At 47.6% G+C, this 16,988-nt stretch overlaps 1 protein-coding gene across 1 annotated transcript in view; it reads right to left on the minus strand.

Moving 5' to 3' along the window:
• Positions 1–16,988, minus strand: part of CFDP1 (chromatin remodeling protein CFDP1) — a 68,260-nt gene that overhangs the window by 31,749 nt on the left and 19,523 nt on the right. Inside the window, exon 5 of the mRNA XM_087740431.1 lies at positions 15,938–16,042. Within this exon, the coding sequence (XP_087596557.1) occupies positions 15,938–16,042 (105 nt within the window). The remainder of the gene's footprint in view (positions 1–15,937; positions 16,043–16,988) is intronic.

Genomic DNA, 16,988 nt, shown 5'->3' on the forward strand with positions numbered 1-16,988 from the left:
ACACTCACGCACACGATGGATGTGGGGGAGGGAGAAAAGAGAAAGATGTCAGATTACAACAAGAACAGTATTTGTCACTTGCTTTAGATGGTGTGAGAGGCAGTTTCCAGGCTCTTGGACTCGGGAAGAATATTTTCTGTTCCATTCCTGATGTGCTTGGCTGCCTTCTGCCAAAACCTGTTTTAAATCCATTAATGAAACTAGGCCGAGTCTGCATAACTTTTTAATTCCCCGGTGGAAAAAGGGCACTTGAGTATATTTCCGGGAATGACAGACGCCCACCGTTCCCACCACTGTCATGCAAAGCACTGCTCTCTGGCCAGCTCCCTCCTCAAAACCCACTTTCTCCATGGAATATCACCCCAAATTGTGACTGATTGCTTTATGAAGAACACAGGAACTTGATGAAATTCACTTTTCTCTTTATAGCAGCACCTCGCTACACTGGCTAGTCCTGCACTGCTGCCGTGTTTGCATCCAGTTTCATACACATTAGCGAGATCACGCTCATGCACACAGATCAGGTCTTGACACCCAGCTGCTCACGTGTCCATCTGGTCACGAACAGACCTGCTCCATGTAGTAAGGATGGTGGGAATGATAAGGAAGGCTTTTTATTCCTGTATTGCGCTGTGCCTGCTCTAAAGGGACCCACCCAGCACCCCCTCCATTCCTCCTCTCCTCAAGAGAGGACGCACAGAAGAGCAGCGATGCATCCCTCCAGCTCCATGCAGTGTGGAAGAGGTGGGGGGATGCTCCTAGCAGGGACTAGGTTTGGCAGCTCCAGAACCAATCCTGCTTCCAGGAGCTGAAACGGTCCCCAGCAGAAAGCAGGTGGCTCTTTGCAGATCCGGGCGCAACCTGTAGATGTCCCTAGGGACGGAGAAACACCTGATCTATAGGACCACAGGTGGGCCTGCAAAGACATACCCATGTGCTGACATTCATGTTATAAGCAAGGCTCATTCACTTCCATAGAACAGCTCCCAGGACTTCAGTTTGCATGAGCTGAAATCCTTCAAGGACAGGGGCCACTGTTAGTAGTGACATGAGCTGTGCCTAGGACAGAGCCTTTCTCCAGAGATGTGGAGAAGAGATGGCAAATGCTTCTTGTAGAAAAATCACAATTATTCCAGCATATGAAAAGGAAACTCGCTTTCCCAGAGTGTTAAGGCACTAGTAGACTACATTATTTAAAAAACTAAGTTAAAGGACACAGCAACAGCTAATAAAATGGGCACCAGTTCCATTACAGCAGCAGTATTTTTTGGCAGAAGTATTTTAAGGCTAACCTCCTGTTCCATGAACAGCGGCAGCCTAAATGGGAAGGATCGCTGAGTCAGCTTTTGCTTTGGGCTTCACAATGTGCTCTATGTTTTCCACCAGGCTATAATCTACCAGAGAAAGCTGAAGTGGGGGCAAGAGGGTGAACATAAGAGCTTTGAAGAAATGTGGAAAGAAATATATGAAATTCAAGCCTCTGTTTAATTAAAAAGCTGAAGAAAATTATATCGCCATGTCATAGGCCCAAGTGAGCAATGACTGCAAAGACCCCGGGCACTAGCAGTTGCACGTATGACTGCAGTGATGCTCTGCTGGGACATGAAATATTTTTTTCTTGCAACTCTATGCAACAAAGGATGATGTTATCCTAATAGTCACCTTAACATACATGCACATAGAGCAGCTTTCAGAACAGGAGATACTGCAAGTCATCTGTTGTCCAAAGGCTGTGTCTAATCCAGGACCTTGTCTCTAGCACTGCCCAAGAGCATGCAGGGAAGGAAAGATTAAAGTTCAAGTGTAAAATGATCCTTCCTTGGTGCACCTTCCCTGCCTCAGGACAACAAGCTCATTTGGGAAAGATTAAGATCTTTAAGACTGAAGTTCCTCCACAATTTAAATCCCATCCACCTCTTCCCTGACACTGGCTACAGCACTCAGCTGTTACAGAGCTCTTTTAGCATGCGATGCTGGCAGTCAGGCTAGTTTCAGCTAAGTGCACCAAAATAGCTCAGCAAAAAGATCCAACAAGCATGGATGTGAGAGGAATAGTGGCAACAAAACAGTCAGTGGCCAGATCTTCTGGCTGATGCTGCAGTGGAGCCTCAGCCTGAATGAAGCGTCATGCACAGGACCACTCTGCTAACAGTATCTTTCGCAAATAGCCAGGAAAAGCTTTTATGTTTAAATAAAGGACTTGGCAGAGAAAAATCACTTCCTCTCATTTACTCTCTCCACACTGAGTGGAACTTCAGTTGAATTAAGAGACTGGGTTGCCATCCCCCTCCCTGTCCCCCACAGCCTCTTAGTGTGCTTTGCTTTTTCACATGAAGATAGTTATCCTAAAGTTTTAGAAGCTTGCTTTTCCTTTACCAACTAAACATGCTAAGGTGCTCAAACTCTACAGGGCAGTGTATGCAACTGGCACATACACTAACTCATGACAACATGCTCCCGCGCCGCTACCTGATGCAGGCACAGGACAAAAGGCTGAGTCCTCTCCTGCACAGCTTTACCTTTCTCAGATGAGTCCCAGCTGTGCTGTGATGTTCTCTGCTACCCTCATCAACAGCTACCCCTGTATTTTGAACATTTCTTCCAGCAAGAGCCGGAACAGCCTGCAAAAATTAAATAACCATCGACTACTGGTTATGTTGTAGACTACACTTATTACAACCAGTTAACATTAAAGCTGGTGTTGAGATGCAGAAAATATCCTACAGTCAGCTCCTCATCTTCACAGCAGCAGGGGAGGAAGGGGGGCTGCAATGCCCAGACAAAACATCAGACCTCTGCTCGCTGCTACGCAGCCAGCCTGCGTGCCTCGACAGGCACTACCCAGCAAATCCCATTCGGAGAGAGCTTATTAGACCAGGCACAGCATGGCACAAAGCCAACTCGGATTTGGAAGCAGCACAGCTCAGCTTGCACAAAGTAATGCCTTTGCTAGTAAGCCCTCCAAGAATTAGCAGGTACACTCTGCATGGAGCCAGCTCAGCGGTCCGCGGGCCCCTGTTACAGTATATTCACAAGCCACTTGATGGGTCCCTTGCTGGGGAAGGGGCAACTGCACACGCAAGAAGCCGAGTGTGTTCTGACTGCTTATTAACTCTGCATGTGGCTCGAAGTCCTAAAAGGATCGGAGAAATGAGAACAATGCTGAAAGTTAGTTTAAAAAGTTTCTCAGCCCTTATCGTGCCTTCTGGATGACTGTTCAACTTGATTAGCTGATGAAGAACCACACAGCAGAACTACTTGGTACTCTCTGAACTGAGGCTCTAGAGATGATGACGACCTACCACATCCAACTCGCCATGCCTCCAGCATTTCCAAGGAACAGGGTCTTCACCTCTTCTTCCACAGCAATCAATCTGTAGGCGCCTGGGTTTCTGGGCAGCTGCTTTCTTTTCAGTTACATCACAAATCAAAGTAAATAAAAAAACTCTGTCAGGGGCCTTTTCCTAAGACTCAGTCTGAATCTTTCCTTTCCCATTTTCAGCCCTGCAAGTCCACAGCCTGTGGACCCAAGAGGACCTCGTCCATTATTTCTGCATCTGAAGCATGTTATCGCTTTGCAAAGCCCTTTCTTTTATTTTGCACAACACTGAATTCCCCACGGCATTCAGCACAATCTCCGAGCTAATGCTTCAAGGCTCCCAGATTGTCACAGCCACAGCCCTGTTATATCGGTATCAATATTTAAAACCAAAAGGCGCTCTTCCTCCAACACAATCTGTGCTTCCAGGTTTATCACAAACAGTAAAAAAATGCATGCGTGTCCTCTCGGCTCAAGGTGCACACACAAAACGAGATTCACTCATGCATCGGCCAGACAGCTGACATCCATCCTGACATTCATCTCCACGTATGAGGAGGAAAGATGAATCACTCACAGCTATACGGCTCTGGAGTTTTTGCCCTTGGTCAAGCTGGTAAGTGTCATAAATCAGCCACTGTGCATCCTCAAATACAGAGACAGGCACCTACAGAGAGCTGGAGAGCAAGAGGGGCAGCAGCAGACTCCTCTGAATTAAAGAGGCATAAACACAACTGTGTCCTAGTGACATCCAAATAAAACCCACAAAAGCAGAGCTCAAGCAATTTGCTGTATTCTGGGAAGTTCTGGCGTATTTGTAACTGTTTCAAACAATTTGTTCAACAATTAGCTGCCGCAGTTAATTAGCCTCAGAGAAAGGAGAGGATTCTTCATTTATTGAGGTCTTCAACTCAAGATTAGCTAAAATCCTTTACCAGAAAGGCGAAACGAAGGCCGCTGGTTTGGCACAGGGGTGGCTGGGGAGAAGTGTGCCATGCAGGAGTTTAGGCCAGATGAACTCATGAGCATTTCTGGCCTTCGGCTCTAGCAGTCAGGCAGAGGTTGTAGCTGGAAGTAGTTGACTAAGGAGCTATTTTGCAGGCCGGCTACATTAGGCATGTCCAATCCAGGCAGAGGTTTTTGATTTTTTGTTTTATTAAAAACTTATTTCTTTGTACAACCAGACTTTTCACTTAAAAGCAGCAGCTTTTAACCCAGCAGACATGAAGGCTACGTGGAAAGCAAGTACTACAAGAAAGACAATCCAGAAGCTTAGGATCAGCCTCAGATCTGGGAAACTTCATCAGCCAGGCTTCCTGGGTAACCCCAGGCAAGCTGGTGCCTTCACTTCTCCGCTTAACAGTCAGGATGAAGACTTAAGCACACCGCAGCGATGAGGACCAGGCAAAGGGCATCTCCAGGGGGGTACACAAACAGGACAGTTGATCCCAAACTTTTTCACCTATTCCAGTAAGAGTATCGGTACCTTCAGCATACATCACAAACCCACTATTATGGCTCAAATTCTCTAGAGAATGATGCTTGAGGCTAGAGTCTCTCCTGCAAAGCACAGCTCTGGGCAAAGAAAGGGCACTGAGGGTTTGCAGTTTTTCATTGCTCTACCAAAAAAAAACCAGTAGCAGCAAGAGGCCAGGGTGGGCTTGTAAAAGTGCCGTGTTCCCGATGCAGCTGTACATACTGCCCAAAGCTGCTTCAGGCTGAGAAGTTTGTGATGGTTTAGTCTGCTAGTGTGGACAAAACTGGACTGCACTCAAAGCCCTCCTTTCATTTCAGGCACGGATCTGACTCCAAATAATCTTTCAGAGTGACTTGGGACCTTGCACTTTTACTGGCTAAAAAGTATATGAGCTGATTAAGGTCTCCATCCCAGCATAAACAGGGTTTAGGATTCACCCTACTGAATCCCCAGGTACCAAGCTGTTGGGGCTTCCAATGGCACTAGGGGCTCAAACCTTCTTCCACAAGCCATCTGTCCTACAGAGCAGGGAGTGGCAATAAATCTGCATATTGTGAAGGGTTTTTTTCCTCCCATGTACTATACCTAGCTGTAAACCATGAAGCCAATTCACCAACAACAAATGCAGAGGCACCCTCAAAGCTTTCCCCACCACCCTGAGAATGGGATTGCTGGAAAGCCAACCCAGCTTGCCTTGCCAGGCTTCTGGTCCAGGGTTGTGCCCTGTAGTGAAGTTACACGCAGCACAAAGTGGGAGATGTTAACTGGCAATCAATGCTACAGTGCAACGCAGGAGGTGTGGAAGAGGGAGGAAAAGCACTGCAAATGGGAGAAGAGACAACTGCAGGGTTTGCTTTGGGAAACTTAGATGGAGAATGACTTGGGAGTTTCCAGGACCGTCCCAGGCTCCCGTGGTTTGTAAGTTTGATACAGAAAATGAAGACTTCATGATTCCAATGGCTGATATCCAGCCACTCCCCTTGCCAGCCTGTCATACATCAAGCAAAGCAGAAGCTCTGGCACAAAGATGAACATATATAGGGAATGTGCCAATTTCCACCTGGGTTTGAAGCCCCAGGACACTGAACTCAAGGTTTTCCACAACCTGTGGCAGAGCCTGCATGGGTTCATATTCTCAGTCCTGTCAACATGATCTCATTGCTTCCGAAAGGAAGAGCATGGCCAGAAATCCCATGGCCAAAGACGACACTCATTTATTTGTTTACAGGTGTCTGTGGTGCCAATGCTGTCCCTCCCAAGCTACCCCAGACCTGACACCGAGTCCCATACTCGTTAAAGACGACTTCAGCAGCTAAGGACAACGCAGCACGAGCACCTACTGACCTGGCACAACATGAGCATGGCAGGTCGTGGAGCAGGAAGGTATCAAAGCTGACCGAGGGATTCCTGTGCCACACAGAGACGGGAAAGCACTCCTTGTAACAGCAGTGCTACCTACTTCCCATCCAGCTCGCCAAGTGCTAAAGGAAGGAGGCAGAAGGCAATTTTTTTTCCAGGAGACATTTCTTTGTAACAAAGGAAGTTGAAGACAGTCACCTCTGTAGTGTCCCTCAACAGCTATGACCAACAACCTCTTACTAATATTCACCAACACTTTTACTCCCAAAGGCTTTGAAGAAAAGTTAGTATGAAAAACCCTACCCATTTGTCTGAGCATGGATATTCTACCCCTATAAAAACCCAATCCCACAATCACCAGGGGAAAGCTGCTAAGCATCTTGACTGTCCCGTAGGACTAGTAAAGCTGACGATATGCTACTCCTTCAAAGGTTTCTTAAGAGTCCTTGTTAAATGCAATGGCCATGAAACCATAAAGCAAGGAAGGAGACGGCTATCTTGCACAGTCTTCAGAGCCAGCCTAAAGCACATGACCTGTTCTGTACTGATCTGTTTGCAGAGGCCATGTCATTCTCTAGAAGTGGTTTTGTTACCAAAACAAATCCCGCACGCTCTTCTTTGCCTTGGGAAAGTAGAAAAAGAATCCCCCCCCAACGCAAACAGCCAAACAGTGCTGGCGAGGCTCGCAACTGCACGCGTGTGAGTGGGAAAGGAAACGGAGAGCCCTTCCAGCTTTCCAAAGGGTTATTGCAAACAGCAAGGAGGGAGAAGGGATTTTACACATTAGGAAAAATACCATGATGGTGCTTGTCCTTAAAGTGAACGCTGCACAGCAAAAGGCCCTGGGCTGCACTGTCTGTTTAGCACTTCTCTAATGCAAAATATGTGTTATGTGGTGAGATGGAGACCGTGGTAGCAGGGTGTATATTGCAGGAACCATTCCTGGCTGCAGCTCAGGTCAGTGTGCTGGGTGCTGTGCAAACCACTGCTGAACCACCTTCGCGTTTTTCTGGCCTTTGCTGTGCATCATCCAAAGCCTACGGCAAAGCCAAGGACGTCCCTGCATACCAGTCTCCAGAGAGTTAGAGATATCGTATATACCAGCTGCTTCCTCAGCCGTCCTGCAATGAGAAATCTGCAGGTCACAGATGAAGAGGCAGGCATGCTGCGTACCAGCCATCATGTAAGGAAACAGCACGACCGTGCTGGAAATTACTCCTTCAGTGCTCTCCCAAGAAAGTTTAATAATCTCATCTTTCACGTGCTTACGCCTCTGCTGTTTTTTTGCAGAGCTTCCTTGTGTGAGCCATACTGGCAGGGACGCAGCTCCTGACGAGTCAGGAAGGTTAGCCTGCCTCTAGCAGCGTGGAAGGGGGGTAGGGGGAGAAGAAGCCTTCGGCTGAATTCCCACCGGCTTTGCATTATGAAAGCCACGAGCTGCAACCAGCCAGCCTTTGCGAGTTTGCTTTAACCCCCTCCTTGCTGCCAAACAAGCATCTCAACTGACCTCCTAACAGCATACATACACCAGCGACGTGTAGCATATGCATACTCAATCACGAGGCAAAACAGGCAAGCACCTAAAGAACAGCCATTTGCTTTCTTTTGGCAAGTATTTTCCAAAAGGTGCAAGTTTCCTCTGCGCTTGCACTCATGGGTGCTGCAACTCAGTCTGCTGCTCTCAAGCCTGCAGCTTAAAGGAAAAAAAAATAATGCTACAATCCAACCCTGCACATGCCCAGGACTTGTTACTTCAAGAAATGCCATCATTGTTCTCAAGCCAGGCAATCGGGCGATGAACAGATGTCTGTATTGTCCACTGGCTGCTGGAGGCTTATAGCAACAGTGCTGAAGTATGAGTTCCTGAAAGAGTATGAAAAGCTATGGCACAAGGTCGGATCAAACTCATATATCCACAATTATTTGCTGATAATTAACAGTAGATGCTACGAGAACAGAGAAGAGAGGGCACAAAATGCATCTTCCCCTGGGTTTTCCAGAAAAACGAGCAGTCGTCAACAGAAACTTCAAATAAATCACTTCCCTCCACTCCCTGTCTCAGCCGGTACAAGAGCATCTCACACACGTCCTCGCACACCCGGAGGGACGTCTGCGCGGCTGCTGCCAACGCGACACCAGTTATCTGCCTCCGCAGAGGGTCCCTCGGTACAGCAACCGCCCCAAGGACTGCGCTCGCTCTGAAGAGCGCAACGGCAAGGGCCCTGGGGCAAAGCCGACTGGGCTGTAACCCAACGCATCAGGAAGGCTTTGAACCTCCTTAGATAGGGAAATAAAGTACTGCATGGCTTGGCAGACCGGATTAGAGCACCCTGGAGAGCTTGAGACAGTCTGGAGCTTGTTTAAGGTGCCCTTTCAGCTCAGCCCATGCACCAGTTCACTTGAGGCTCAGGGTTTTGGGCAGGAGTAAGTAAGGGGAGTGCAAGAACTGGGGGGCTCTGTCACCTCCACACCAGGACAGCAATAGCCAAAGAGAACCTCAGCCATGCTAACCATCCTCATGGCCAGAAACCGGCAGAGGAAATCCCCATGGCAGGGGCAGACACTTGCTCAGCCTCTCTTGGGGTTTTTCTGGAAATAAACAAAAGAGCAGTTGCGGAGACTGCTGCCAGCCAAAGAGGTTGGAGCTCTGAAGAGAGACCATGTGCCCTTCAAGAGCTCAGAGTGACACCAACATCTCCTTTAAGACAGGAGGGGAGAAAGCCAGCATTTTAGTCAGTAACTAACCCTAATTGCTTGACTTCACATCTTGGTATCAAGCCAGCCAGCCTGGGCATGCCCGTTTTCTAAGCCTAGTCCTGCATGAAGCTGACAACCTAGTGTGCAGATCAAAGTTTTGGCTAACGAATGTGCTGGAAAATATTGGTGTGCTGATTTTCCATGAATGAGGCCACCAGTATGTGATTTTCCATGAATGAAGCCACTAGTATGTGAAAAGCCTGGGGCAATAAGACTGCCTGAAAGCATGGAGCATCACTCTGCTTTGACTGCCACTCCAGCCTTATTTAGCTGGTTCATATTTTATGAAGAATGATTCAGCTGAACTTGTTCCTTGACGTGAGAAAAAGGGAGGAACACGAGTGTGGGAAAGCAAAAGGATGTAACACAACCATCTGGTATGGGGGAGACACTCAAGGGATATGGTGCAGCTCAGTTAATATGCAAGGAGGCACTATAAAAGCAAAATAAGACAGGAGTGGAAACAATATTCTTGGTAAACACCCCCCCAAGCCATGGCACAACTGGGAACAGGAGCTCTTAGCATCCACCTCCAATCCCAGGCTTTAACAATAAAGTAAGGCTGCCCCTCTCACTTGAACCAGACCAAGTCTAACATGGGAAGATACAGAGGTTTGCCTCTGCAACCTTGCAAGGGGTCTGGAATAAAAATACAGCTGGCTTTGTTCCCCATTAGCAGTTAATTTCCTCAATAATTTTCACAGAGGGAGAAAGAGAAATGCTCATGATCTAAGAGATGAAAGCAAATGAAAATAAGCCTCATAAAACCTGTACTGCCCTAAGGGAAAACTGCCCCACAACTTTCATTGGGGAATTATCAAAGGCCCCAGACTGGTGGGGGGTTGTTTGTATTTTATAAGACAGATGCTTTAGAGAGTATAAGTCCTCAAATAGTTGAGATTCCATTCTGCTGAACCTCCAACCAGACTAGAAAAAAGAAACAGCTGATCCCAGTTAGTCCGGCCTGGGGATCCAGCTTAGCCACATCAAGACAGAGGACTGAAGCAAGGCACAGAGCCATACAAGCACTGCTAAACTTCTTTCCAATAAGATGCCATTGCCGCAAGCAAAAGCAACCACACGCTTGCTAGCATGGCTGCAGGAAAGCACAGAATGAAGCTAAAAAATCTCATTCATTTCTATTGCAAAATAGAGGCTGGGGTAGAAGGCATTGACTCATTTAGCCTGAGAACAAGAAAGGATTGTTCCTGAGAGACTAGTTTAAAAGAAGGATGTTTAGCGCATGTTTTGCTTTGAGTCTGGGAGAGTGGGTACGAAACTTCCCACACTCGGAGCTCCGTTTCTTATCGGAAAAGGCTTAACATAAGCTCAAGAGCAAGAACTGTTTGGAGAAGGGGCAAAGACCCAAAATGGCAGAGCTCTCCCACCCACAGTTAAGCCTCAGAGGTGACTGCAGCCCTGGATAAGCCTGTCTGCAGGTAGTGGTCAGCTCCCTAGCAGAGGATCCGATGGCGGTGTGGCCATGGCTCACAGCTTGGACAGCCTGACTTACTGTGCTTCTCAGCGGGGCTGTGAAGCCCAAGTCAGTGCCCTTGCTGCTGCTGAATGTGCGCCAGCCAGAGATCGGCATCCTCACTGCTGCGGGCTCTGCAAGGGGTCTGATTTCATGTGACACTGGAAGCCTCGGTCCACACTGACTTCAAAAGAGGAGGCAGATGTTCAGAGGATAAGGTTGTTTGGCATGCTTTACAAGTGTGCAGCAATCAGCATCTTATTTACTATGGCTAATGGAAACCCTTCTCTTCAATACTGAACCAGCCATCATTTTTCCTAATGACAAACCTCCCCTTCCCCGCACATACAACCACCTTTCCACACTGATCCCCATGGGGTAATTAATTTCAGTCCACCTAGCAAGTAAAACCAAGATACTCCAAAAAAATCACCCAGCCTCATTACCATGTTGATTCAAGGAGTGGATACACGTAAACCAGCAGACAGACACTAACAATGAATAATTAAAACAAAAATAAAACCAACAAAGGATCTAAGACCTGAAGAGAAATTACTCACTTGGAACAGCTACCACCACATTTAATCTTTCACAACCAAAGCGTGTGAATAGGAAGTAAGTAAAACTAGCTCTAGGGCACATGAATATTGCCCCTGGCTGGTTCATCTTGCTGTGCACAGAAAAATATGTCATGTTCTACTCACACCCAGACATTTGGCTATGGTGCAAGGGGCTGGATCTCTCCATCTGGGAGAACAGCACTCTCTGGAGCACAGTAAGGGAAGTGCAGGAGAAAGCTGAGGAGCCCTGAAATCACTAGCAAGAACAGAGCTATTCAGTTGCTTAAGTGACTACTGAAAAAAACCCCACCTCCAGCTCCCCCAAAGGTCTTGATTACTTGCTTTATTTGCATCCTTGTTCAGCCCATACAAGCAAAATGCGCAAGAGTTTTAGGTTGCAGCTGATGCTGAGCTGAAATTGGACTGTAAAGTCCTGCTTTCTGAAGGAAAAAAGCCCGTGGGATTGCTGTGAAATGAAATTGCTCCCTGGAGGCATGTGAGTGCTGCCACACTTGCTCTAGACCATCTGAGGTTTACGGAAGCTGAGACCTTGTCCCCGTCTCACCAGTGTCCATTTAAGATCTCAAGTAACCAGTTTTGGTCATGACAGCAAAGAGATCCAATTAGCTCCAGCCAACTCATGCAGAAAGGCCATCTATTCACAAGAAAAAGCTTTGGATGCGAAGCGGCTCCTAGGAGTAACCAGCCTTGAGGGGAAGGTTAGCTTAGAAATCACAGTAACAGGTCAGGATGCTGCAAACAGCATCCAGGTTCTCCCACCATCCATATCCTCCCACAAAGACTGTCAATATTCCTCCTCCTGCACATTGAAGGTGGGAGAGAAGCCATGGACAGATATCTTCCTACTGAAGTCCCTCTACTCCAACATTAGCATGCAGCAGAGTAAATGACTTCAAAAGCAAAGGCCTGAAGCTTTTCACACCATATAATGGTCTGTCCATGTGAACGGCTCTGCTGTAGACTAGGGGAGGAGAGCATCCACTATGAACAGGCTAGAGTTTATCTTACTTTCTTTGTTCAGGGCAGGTATGTGTCTCTGGGTCAGAGCTTTCTTGCAGTGCCTCTTCCTGACGGGTCTTGCACCAAGGTCCAAACCCTCACAGACCAAACTCAGCCCGGGGGTCGGCAAGCACCGCACCTCCTGAACTCTGTGGGAGTGGTGCCTGTTTGCTTCAAAGGCAAATTTTACCATGTGTTTATACCAGCCTACAAGGCATGAAAAGGCCTAGGAGGTCATGCAACCACCACTGTAATTTCAGGCAGGATCAAACAGAAAAGCAACAGCTGGGCTGAGTGAGCAAGTCCACGTTTAATTACAAATGGTTTTGGTAATAAGCAAAGGCAAGAACAAAGCCAGTGAAAAACCTCCCTTTTTCTTCCTGGCTCCTGTTCAGGCCCTGTAGAAACAGCTGCCTAGAGGAGAATCTCAAATAAGATCCACCAACTACGTTTTTTTCATTTTCAGGACTGCTACAGCAGCGCTGTTCCCTATGCGACGCTGCTGTGCTTTGACAAGCGTCAAGGATCGATGGGCAGATCGCAGCCACTCACCCCAAAGAGCTCAGGTCTGTGCAGGTATTTCCCAGCCTGTAGCTCAACCCCCTCCGTGTGTCTCAAGTCACACGTGCACGAGTACACGCACACAGTCATTCTGCAGTAAGCTGCATGGAGGATTTCATTTGCTTTAACATCCTCTGAATATGAAATGGTGGTTGCAAAATAGGATTACTAGCGCAGAAGCTGATGGACCCAGCTCATGGGTCCCGCCTGGTCTGAGGAGGTGGCAGAAAGCAGCTCTTGGAGCTCCAGGGGTGGCTACGGAAACACTGCTGGAACAGAGTACCAACCCAAAAACCCTCCAACAAACCAAGACTCACTGCTAACAGACCACTGCCTAGCTGGGTGTCACGGGAGGACACGATGGGAATAATGGGAAGGCTGGGAAACCATCGTGTCCCTGGGAACCAAGGGCTTCTGACCTTTCTAGCAAAGCCTGCCGAGAGAACTGGGTGGGTTGTTTTGTACTCCTGGCTTTAATTACAGCCAAGTGTTTAAGTTATTCTCCTCCAACCACCCCCGTGTCCCTCGCAAGCACAAATCTAGCTTTTTATAGCACATCCGGTATGGACGTTAAACACATTCAGGAAATGCACTTTCAGCCCCAAACATCCCTTCCCCCGGACCAGTTAGGCTGCAAGAGTTTGTAGCGGGGAGATGTGGAACCGGATGTTTGGTTTTGTGACCGCTGCTTTCCTGGATTACTTCTGTCTGTTTAGAGAAGGGAAATCAAATAAATGCAGGGTAGGCTGGCTGCATCCAGAAATAATGCAAGCCGCTTGCAAGGTGAAAAAAGAAAAGCCAGATGGAGAGGCTGCCCTTAGCTGCTCAAATCCCCTGCACACAGGGCAAGGCTTTTTTTTTTTTTTTTTAAAATAGCTGACAAAGCTCCTGAGGGCTGAGAGCTCACGGCACAGTGGGTGTCCACAGGCACGTCTAAGATCCTGAATCACACATTTTTCAGTGCCTTCTAGTGATCCTGACCCAGACAGGGGCTCTCCTGTAATGCACAAGGGGGAAATACACCCTCTCCCCCAAAACTTGTATTTTAAGTAGCTAAAGGGCACCAGCAAAGAATCATCAGGCTACGCCAGGCTCCGTTGGTCCCCAGGCGCTCCTCTGGCATGTCACCGAGGCTTGTGGCTCTTCGCTCCAGAGGAGCGGGGCTTGGACAATAGCTTGGCTCCAAGTCTAAAACTTGACCTTTGTAATTTTCTTAACATGAAGAGACTCACCTCTGGCTTTAAGGAACATTGCAAACCTGTTAGTAATTTTCTCACCTGAAAATACCCTGGCTGACTTCCCAGCTGGAAGCACCCCCCTAAGCCCAAAGGCAAGCGTGTTCGCTGACAGTCTCAGGGATCAGTCTCAGACACTATCCCAAGGTACAAAACTCCCTGGAGCACTCAGACCAGAGGGCACACGCTGGCCAGGCTGCCCCAGACAGTCTGCTGCTAAACCCTCAAGAGCGCTGGGCTGTTCCACACATTGATCAAAGTACCACTGCCATAGCATCACTGCACAAAACCAGGATATTCTGCGCCAGATGATTGTGAAAGGGAAGGAACATGGGGCTGCACTGCATTAAGGCTTGCTGCTCTGAAGGAAGGCAAGACATACAAGCCGGGGATGGTTTTCCCCCTCCCTTCCCTGCAGCCAGGCCACCTCATATCTGGGCAAGCAACTGTCATTAGGACATCACAGATCAGCAAGCTGAACAACGACCTAATTAAGCTTCTTCCAAAATAATCACATTGGAAGAAAGTTAAAGGAGTCCTTGAGCTTGTTATTTCTTATATTTATTTTTATTCCATTTTTTCCATACTTGATGTGGATTCTTCACTTCAAGTATCTGCTTAAGTATATGCTTAGGGACATGGTTTAGTGGTGGACTTGGCAGTGCTAGGTTAATGGTTGGACTCGATGATCTTAAGGATCTTTTCCAACCTTAACAATTCTATGATTCTATCTGCAGTGTTAACTCAAACTGGGCTCTGGCTATTTCTCCTGAGTGATTAGAGCTCCAGCACAAGCAGCCATGCACCTTGGTAATGACCAGGCTGTGCAAGCCCGCTGGCCATCCACCTCCTCTCCTGGGCCAGTAAGACAGAGGAGGAAACATTAGATCCCAGCAGAGCAGGAAGGTGAGCAGCCCATAGTGCTTTCCCAGAGAGCTACCAAACCTGCCTGCACTCAGAGCAGCAGGGTGTTTGCTGAGGGAACTGGAAGGCAGGTTTGAAGACATGGGACCACCAGGAGTGTGCATGACAAGGAGCTGCCCTAGCTGGCACCTGAACCACCTCTGTGGCCAGCCAGGTTGAAGACAGAATGCCAATCCAACTCAAGGCAAGTTTTTTCAGCACAAAATCCCATACACAACACTTAGGTTACAACTAATGAGCTCTGCAGGGACAAGCCCTTGTGCGACGTGAACAACAGCAACAAGACTATGCTCATCTATGCATTCATTCATCTCAGGGAACAGCAGCTGTCAAGAGTCACATGCACACATACTATGCTTTCACTACCCTGATCTAACTACAAGCTATGCAACACTTAGCTGGAAAAATGAGTGACAATCCAGCTGCAGCAACTGAATAACAGCCTGTCTCCGGGAAAGGCAGCCTTAACTCACACTGGAGAATTGCTCTTCGGCAGATGGGAAGGACAATGTATTTATTTGATGGGTCTTGTTTCTATGTGACCAAATCATATGCAGCTTATGTATTTCAAATACAAATGCAAATGACTGACTTAAATAAAAATCATTGTTGGAACACAGAAGCATCTCCTCTATTCCTGAGAAGCAGGTGATCTCCCAAGCTCATCAAGAACCACAGAGCGGCACGTCAGATGCACAGGGGACCTGACCTCTTTGTCTCTTTGACAAGCATTATGATAATCTCAGAATTAGGTGCTAGAGCTGGAACAGAAAGTGACAAATCCACACTGAAATACTAGAGAACATCAAAGAGGCAGAATCATCTCTCGTTCAAATGCTCCCCCAAAGTTTATAAGAAGTCACAGCCCAGCCTCTCGTGGCTTTTTCTGGTCCAGAGAAGCACCTTTCAAAGGAACTGCAGCCAATCTCAGGCATGTTCCTCAGCTACCTGCAGTTTCATCAGGCTGCTCAAAACATTCAAAACAATATTTCCATACTAGGATGAATGATTTATGAGGATTGAGATATTCGAGCCCAAACCTACAAAGTGAGTCACTGAGACTCATGGGTTGCTTCCCCCACTTCCCTCCCCGCCAAATCATCAGACCTTCCAGGCCTAGTCTTGCTCCCACTGAAATCCTGCAGAAAACAAATACCCAGTAGCTTAAATACCACAGAGCCTATATTATCGGCTCAAGCGCCATCTTTCTCACTAAGGGTCCGTACCTGGCCAGAGAAACCACATACTCACCCAGAGACTGTCGGGAGGGAAGCTGGAGCTGCTGACTGCCATTTCTCTTGCTGCTTCAGAAAAGATTTAGCTTCTTTTGAGGTTGAGTCCACTTCTTTAGTCACTCTGTTGGAGGAAAAAAGATGAACCAGAGGGTAAGGAAGAGCCATACTCACAACAGCAAAACCAAATATCTGGCAAGGAAACACAGAAAACAGGTACAGGAGTCCCCATACCACCTGCACAGAGATCCCCTCCATCGGCTGCAAGCTAAAGAACACACATCTTGTTAAGATTTCATTCCAGTGACAAACCCTCTATATTCATGGCACAAAAAAGGAAAGAGAAGCTAATTAGAGCTGGGGGAAGAGGGGATTTTTTTTTTTTTTCCTTCAAATGAACAGGAATGCTTATTCATTCAAACAGGCCTGTCTCGCTAGCAGCTACTGAATGCTCTGCTCAGGGCACTGGGGGCAATTCCAGGCTCTTAATTGGGCTCTTGATTTCCTCATTTGTTGGTCAGTGAGGCGGCTCTTCTGCCACGGCTGTTCCGCCACCCACATCTCGCAGCCCACGGCACACGGGCTTGGCAACATCTGCAACCCAAACCAGAGCACGGAAACTGGCTTCAGGGATGGGGACCAGGAGAGAAAGCTCTGACAAGGCACAACATAGAATTTGCTCTCATTTTCTAGTTAATTTTTGTTTGAGGCCCTAAGGGTGCAAAATATTGAACTTCAAAAAATTATAAATCAATACAGCATCTACAGCAGGGAATGAATTACAAACATGAGAAAGAATCTCTAGAAAACCCCTCAATAATTAATTGTTAGAAAACCCCAGCTACTTTAGCCTCCTCATTTACAATGACCTGCCTCCAGCAACACACTTTTCACGCTCTTGGTAGCTCTTAATGAGGTTGGCCCGGTTTGCCAAGCTAACAATTTTGCTCCCTGGGGCCCTGCAGCTCTGTGGGCACAGAGGCAGCCTGGCCCACAGCTCGGCCAGCCCAGAAGGCATGGTCTTCCATCCCACCCTCCCGCAGCCTGGGCCTCTGGCTGCATCTGCTGCC

Source organism: Nipponia nippon, unplaced genomic scaffold (genome assembly GCF_047370975.1).
Source record: "Nipponia nippon isolate SJK-2023a ecotype South Korea unplaced genomic scaffold, ASM4737097v1 scaffold_7, whole genome shotgun sequence".
NCBI classification, from domain to species: domain Eukaryota; kingdom Metazoa; phylum Chordata; class Aves; order Pelecaniformes; family Threskiornithidae; genus Nipponia; species Nipponia nippon.